Raw genomic sequence first — 7,033 nt, 5'->3', positions numbered from 1 at the left:
GAAACTTTTAATAGATGTATATCAATTGTTGATGTAATAAAAAGACAGAAGAGAGCTTCTTGACAGAAAAAAGAATAGAAGAGAGCATTTAAAGGACATTGTACACTTCAAGAACAATGAATGCTTTAAATGCATATTGGGGCACTGCACTATCAAATTTATTTTACTCATGTGGAAGTCAGTAGATACTAACCTAGTCAACAGAGATATTTTCTTATATCTTGACAAAACCTCTATAAAGAAAGTCGATATCATTCTCAAAGATATCAAACTAATTCCAACTTTCTCCCAAACCAGAACAAACCAAATTTCAACATGAAGAAGACCTACAAGTTTCAAACGCTCTTCTCTACTCTCATCTTCCTCCTATTCCTCTTAACACTCCTCCTGTCGATTTCAAGAATCGACGCCGTCAGCTCCGGTGGTGGCTGCCAACATCCGCCATCACAAAACAGCTGCAAGACATGCATAGCAGACGAAATACGTATGCCCTAAGTGCGTCCCGGTGCTCCGATGCATGGCTCGTTGCCTTTGGAGCAGTGTGTCTCAGAGGAAATGCACCACCACATGCGGCGGCGACACCGTCGCCAGGCCGTCGCTGCTGGACTGCAAACGCTGCGTTTCTAGGTGTAAGTGTAGCTGTGCGGCTTAGGAACTAATCGACTTAATGCTCTTTTTGATGTTGAAATAATGTGTTAAATGTTTGTTTTTTTTTTTTTTTGAGAAAGCGCTTTAATGTGTTCAAATGTTAGATCTTTGCCCTTAAACTTTATGTAATATATGTTGAATGCTACTTATATAGTTCATATATATAATCACATATCTAAGATACATACTCAATGCTACTTAGTAACTCACTATCTTTCTTTTTCTGTCAGCGTGCTAGTGTGGCTCGGTTAGAAAAGATTATTGCAACTTAACACTGAAAAAGCAATAAACCATCATCTATATTTTGTGTATATGTGTATACAAAGTGATGTAGCGGAAGCTTTTAGGATAGAACTAGAGATCCGTTGATTCTGAGAATTTCCGGAAAAATAGGATAATCACAAAGATCTTATTTAGTCTAAGAATACCTAAGATCAATGTCTTCTTAAATTCGTTGAGATCACCTGTGATCTATCGAAAACAAGGAACAAAAGAGAAATCTCTTAACTTTTATTAATAATCAATCAACTGAATACAAACTTAAGCCTAGACGGCTATATATAAAAACACCATAAAACCCTAAAATAATAAAGATAATTATCTAAATAATTAATAAACTACGTAATATATATTTGGAAATATCCCAAATATTTATCTGCATCATTTTCTCCGGGTTAAAAAAAATTCGTCCTCGAATCTTAACCGTGGTCTTCGATCCCAAAACCTTGACCATGACACACATATTTTTCTTTTTCCAGGGCCTTCCATCGATAATATCCATCAAATAAAATAATATAATTCTTTTGCAACTGTTAGATAAAGAACTGTTTTTTTTTCTTTGACATCAAGCACTGTTTAAAAGCCACATAACATGTTTGTTAAATTAATATGGATCCAAATTTTGAGTTTGGACTCAGGAGATTGTTATTTATTAGGGCCCTCTCCCTATCCCATTGTAAGGTTCACCGGTCCCTTGGTGTAGTAAACACTACGTGACGTTTTCATGGCTGCAAGACGACGCGTAGTTCGTTTACATACTTACAAAACGACGTTACTAAATTTAACAGAACATAGACTGACTGATTTAAAGAAGAAAAGACAAAAGTGAGATAATTCTACCGTACGAAGTTGTCGGAAAAAAAAGATAAAATCTAACTTACGCCAGGAAATTACCGCCCTCATTCTCTGAGAAATCTCTGGAAACATCTGAAACCCAAATACTGAGCACAAAATCTCTCCATCTCATCGCCGCCTCTCTCTCTACACATCTCTTCCTCCACCGCTTCTTCCCAGTACATAGGCCACGCGCCGCCTTGCCCGTCACCATAGTTAGACCACCACTGATTCTCGTCTTTAGCCTCAGATATCGCGTCGAGTATCTCCTGCATCCCGACGATCTGACGGCTAACCTTCCTCCGAGCTTCTCTGATCGTCGGATCCAAACCAGGGACAGAGTCGAGTTTCAGAAGCAGAGACATCAGAGCCTCGTTCATCCTCAGCCGTTCTTTCTCGTCGCTTCTGATGGCGTCTACAGTTTCCTGCCGTTGGATCATGCTCTGTGCACGGTTGGCTTCCCGATGGACCGACGAGATCGTTTTGTATAGGCCTCGGATCTTGTGAGAACGGTAGCCAGACTGGATCCGTGCTGCGGCTTTGTCGCCGGAGGCGTTGATCGTGACGGTGGCTTTCGCAGGCGGAGGTGGGGTTTCTATCGGGATCTCTCTGGTTGTTTGAGGGGCAGTATGGTCATTATAGAAAGTGTGGATAACGGTGGTTGTTGTTGACGACGATGAGAACTTCCTTGAACGTTTCATTTTTTTCTTTATGTATGCTTTTTTTTTGACGGTGGTTGTTATTGACTCATATATAGTAACCCGTAAGTAAATTTTTTTCACTCACAGTTAATTTGTTAAAGACCAATTATTGGAGTTTCTGTCTAAGCGACCGACCGTTGCTAATGGACCCATTCACACTCGATGATAAGCTTTTATATAGAAAGATATTACATTCCGTTGTCTTCTTTATCAAAGATTCAATAATATATAGTATGATCTTTCTTTACAAATCTTTCCTGCAAATAAAGAAAATAATTTAATAATTGATGGAAGTGAATTTTAAGCTGTCGTCTTTGGAATGATGACTGAAAAGCTGACGTCATATTTCCAGTTAAACAATTTAATTTTGTGAAATATGTGTGTATTTTATTGTTACTATTTATACATAAGATTATAAACTGAAACTATATACTCCATTGCTGCTAATGCAGCTCTGTGTTAGAGGGGAGAAAAAAGAGAGAACAAAATATTCAAAAGAAAAATATGGAAATAAGAAAAACATAATTCAAATGTTTTTTTTTGTTTAAATCAACCAAACACACAAATCAATGTCTTGCAGCCAAAAGAATATAATTGTGAGTAGTTGTAAAGCAATGCATTTTTTACTCAATTATTTGAAACTAGTAGTATGACGGAGGAGGAGACGATGCATACGAGACACTTGGAATCGGTGGTAGAGACGTGTCCGGGTAGGAAGGAACCGGTGGTGGTGACGATGTGTATGAATATTCAGGTGTTGGTTCGTAAGTAGGAGGTGCTTGTGTTGGTGGAGGATGGCTTTCAGTACATCCCTTTGCTGGTGGCGGAGACTGGGTTGGTGAGTAGTAGTACTCAGTTGGTGGTGGAGGACTTGGTGTTTCCGATGGATAGTATACTGGTGATGGTGGTGGTGGACTTTGTGTTTCTGATGGATAGTAAACCGGTGATGGTGGTGGTGGGCTTTGTTCCGGTGCATAGTATACTGGTGTTGGGGGTGGTGGGCTTTGTTCCGGTGCATAGTATACTGGTGCTGGCGGTGGTGGACTTTGTGTCTCCGGTGCATAGTATACTGGTGCTGGAGGGGGAGGGCTTTGTATCTCCGGTGCATAGTATACAACGGGCGGTGGCGGAGATGATTCAGGACACGGTGGTGGTGGACTTGGAGGAGGTGGAGGTGGAGATGAGTATACGTATGGTGGAGGTGGAGGAGATGAGTACACGTAAGGTGGTGGAGGAGGAGATGAGTACACGTAAGGTGGTGGAGGAGGAGATGAGTACACGTAAGGTGGTGGAGGAGATGATTCAGGACACGGCGGTGGGGGACTTGGAGGAGGGGGAGGTGGAGATGAGTATACGTAGGGCGGTGGTGGACTTGGAGGAGGCGGAGGTGGAGATGAGTATACGTAAGGCGGTGGTGGAGGAGACGAGTACACGTAGGGTGGAGGAGGAGGAGATGAGTAGACATAAGGTGGTGGTGGAGGAGGAGATGAGTATACGTAAGGCGGTGGAGGAGATGGAGATGGTGGTGGTGGTGGAGGGTAAGCTCGAACAGTAGGCGACATCTTTGACAACGGTGGTGGAGGCGGAGAGTATGCTCTCACAGTAGGCGACATCTTAGACGACGGTGGCGGCGGCGGAGAGTAAGCCCTGACAGTAGGAGACATCTTAGACGACGGTGGTGGAGGCGACTTGTAAACATAAACCGGTGGAGGAAGCTTCCTGACAACAGGTGACATCTTGAACGTCGGTGGCGGCGGAGAGAAAATATTATAACAACCAAACTTACTACAATCAACAGGACGAGCCAACAGAGATAAACACTCCTTAACCGATCTCTGACGAGCCACACCGGTTAAACAATTCATAGACCCGTTCACAATAGCGTCGGCCACCGATAGAGCGGCGCATATAGGAGCACGGCCGGTGAAGAAGTTGGAAGAGTAAGTGAAGTTCTCAAGGTTCGGAAGCTGGCAGATACTTGGAGGAATGATTCCCGTGAAGCCGTTGTTCGCCACGTGAAGCTCTTCTAAACTCTTCATGTTACCGACGCTAGCCGGTAACGGACCACGTAGACGGTTCGAACTGACGTCGAAAACCGTCACTTTCTTGAGGTTACCTATCTGAGGAGGTAAACAACCGGTTAAGTTATCGTTAGAGAGGATAATCTCGTTGAGTGTCTTCCCCATTTGACCGATACTTCCCGGTATGCATCCTCCAAGATCGTTGTCGGCAAGAACCAGAGCAGAGACCGGAGAGTTCCCCATGTTCTTGGGGATCCCAAACCGGAACCTGTTATGGTTCAAGAATATAGCGTCCAGCTTTTTATCGAAGAGCTTCCACGGGATCTTGCCTTCGAACTCGTTGTAGCGGAGATCCAAGAACTTAAGGGACGGTAAAGAGAGGACAACCTTAGGGAACTTACCGACGAATCGGTTGTTGCTAAGATCAAGCTCGTAGAGAAGCTTCATGCGGTTGAATGTGAGAGGGACTTCACCGCAGAAACGGTTCGAGTTAAGGTGGAAGAGAGCGAGGTCACAAAGGAGACCAAGCTCGGATGGTAAGTAACCAGCCATGTCGGCATGGTTAAGGTCAATGCCGGCAACGACTCTTGTTTTGTTGTATGCGCCAGGAAGAGGAGCACAGTATATTCCATTGTAGGAGCAAACATCTGAGCCGTTCCAGTTTGCTGTGAAGTTGAAAGGGTCAGAGAAGATTGCTTGTTTCCATGACTGGAGAGCGATGTATGCTTCACGTAGCTTCGGGTTCTCGAACTTGAGTTTCGGGTCTACTTTGATATGACCACCCAAGCCACTTTCAGCAGCATTGATCTGTAGTAAACAAAGGGAAGAGAGAAAAAGGAAAAGGAAGATACGAAGAGGATGGAACAGCATTTTTTTATGGGTCAAGAAACCCACTTTTTTACATATTATGAACATCTATTATCCCTATGTGCTCCATCTTTATAAAACAGTTTAGAAACTCTAGAGTCGTAAGTTCGTAACTCTTTCCATCCTCTAGTTGTCTTTATTTTTTACTGAATATGTCAATTAGTGACATGGTTACACGTTGAGGAAAACGTAGAGGAGACTAAAAAGAGCTGACCTTTGCGCAGATACGAAACCATCGTCAATGGTTTCCACAAACTTGTATGCACGTTCTGATGCTTGAAGAATAAATTAAGTAGCCGTCAACATTTAAGCATATAAAATAAGATTTAAACTCAAAATGACACTGGTGCACGATCTATGAAACTAGAAACGGTCAAAGAAAGACATACCTGCTCGCACGACCTAATGGGAACAAAATGTGAATGCATGTCTGTCACAAAAACGTGTATATCTCATCATTTCCCTAGATCTTTCAACTAATATATAGACCAAGTTTACTCTTATGATTATGAGTTGTTCGCCAGTTGATACGTCTTCCAAATGTGAGCAACAAGCATACACTCAAAATAATCCGAATAACGTGAGCCTCTCTGTTTTCGTTCTTTATATTGTTTGGAAAGCAACATAGATCTTTAACATATGGACAAGAAATCTTACAGAGGCGCTCGGAAAAAAAAAGTGATTGTCTAGTTACAAGATGATGGTATGAGCTCAGCTAGATGACACAGCATCAAGCATGGAGTATAAAATTATAGAATAAGTTGTGCATTCGTCTGATCAAACCAATTATACGAAAATCAAAATCTGGTGTATATTCTACAGAAAATGAGGTGTCACATTAAGGTTAGAATTTCCATGGCTAGAAATCTCCAGAGCAGACTTAGGTACATCGCGATGAAACATTCACTTTTTCCTTCAAATTTTAAATAGCTATTATCTATAAGATTTATGGCTCCGATGATGTAGCCAATGCAGAAATTCTCTTTTTTATTAAGATTCATCTTAAAATACTTAAGGTTTCCAAGATCTTAGAGTTGACATCAAGAAAAAAAGAGAAATGAGGCACAATGTTGGAAAAGTTTTTATGTATTTCATCTTAGAGGCGATACATGCATATATAGGTTAAACCAATAAACCTAGTTTCCTAAAATATAAAGATCACAATACAATACGAGATGTACATAAGGCGAAGCACATGTTTATACGTTTTTTGCCTGTTCTGGAGATTGATCCAAGGTGATGCATGCATAGTCTAAAATTAGATCAAACAATGTCCAACATCGATCACCCTTAACTCAACCAAACGTGAATGCTTGATCAAGTAAAGACGAAACCAAATAAAATAATGATACAGACAGCAACCATGGGACCATTATTTACGTACAAGTACCATGATCTTTTTTTTCATTGTTCTTAGTCAACGATTTCATGCTATATTAGAAGGCCAGGCCAGAGCCTTAAGCCAATTGAGCAACGTAGGATTTAGAGTTTGCAAAGCAAGATAATTGATTTGTGGCTTTGAAGATGAGCCCAAATTGTAGTAACCAATCAATATAGGCCCACAAAACGTTCTAAACGTGTCGAAACTATCTTTTGATGATTGATACTGATAATTTGAGGTTTTTACAAGAATAAATCAGAACCAAAGACTAGTGCCATCACGTGTAATGGATAAGCCTATAT

General features: G+C 41.3%; 2 protein-coding genes and 1 pseudogene across 2 annotated transcripts; 1 reads left to right on the top strand and 2 right to left on the bottom strand.

Moving 5' to 3' along the window:
- The first annotated feature begins 169 nt into the window (after positions 1–169).
- On the top strand, positions 170–1,601 carry LOC106379927 (annotated as a pseudogene).
- A 76-nt stretch (positions 1,602–1,677) lies between these two features.
- LOC106382406 (BAG family molecular chaperone regulator 5, mitochondrial) lies at positions 1,678–2,708 on the bottom strand. The gene has a single exon (XM_013822432.3). It carries the CDS (start codon positions 2,460–2,462, stop codon positions 1,827–1,829), a length of 636 nt encoding a protein of 211 aa, XP_013677886.1. The 5' UTR covers positions 2,463–2,708; the 3' UTR covers positions 1,678–1,826.
- A 242-nt stretch (positions 2,709–2,950) lies between these two features.
- Positions 2,951–5,642, bottom strand: LOC106379928 (leucine-rich repeat extensin-like protein 1). The gene has a single exon (XM_013819777.3). It carries the CDS (start codon positions 5,396–5,398, stop codon positions 3,104–3,106), a length of 2,295 nt encoding a protein of 764 aa, XP_013675231.2. The 5' UTR covers positions 5,399–5,642; the 3' UTR covers positions 2,951–3,103.
- Between the last annotated feature and the right edge of the window lie 1,391 nt (positions 5,643–7,033).

This window comes from Brassica napus, chromosome C8 (genome assembly GCF_020379485.1).
Source record: "Brassica napus cultivar Da-Ae chromosome C8, Da-Ae, whole genome shotgun sequence".
Lineage (NCBI taxonomy): Eukaryota > Viridiplantae > Streptophyta > Magnoliopsida > Brassicales > Brassicaceae > Brassica > Brassica napus.
Note: the sequence above shows the minus strand (reverse complement) of the source record. Positions and strands in the feature narration are given on the sequence as shown.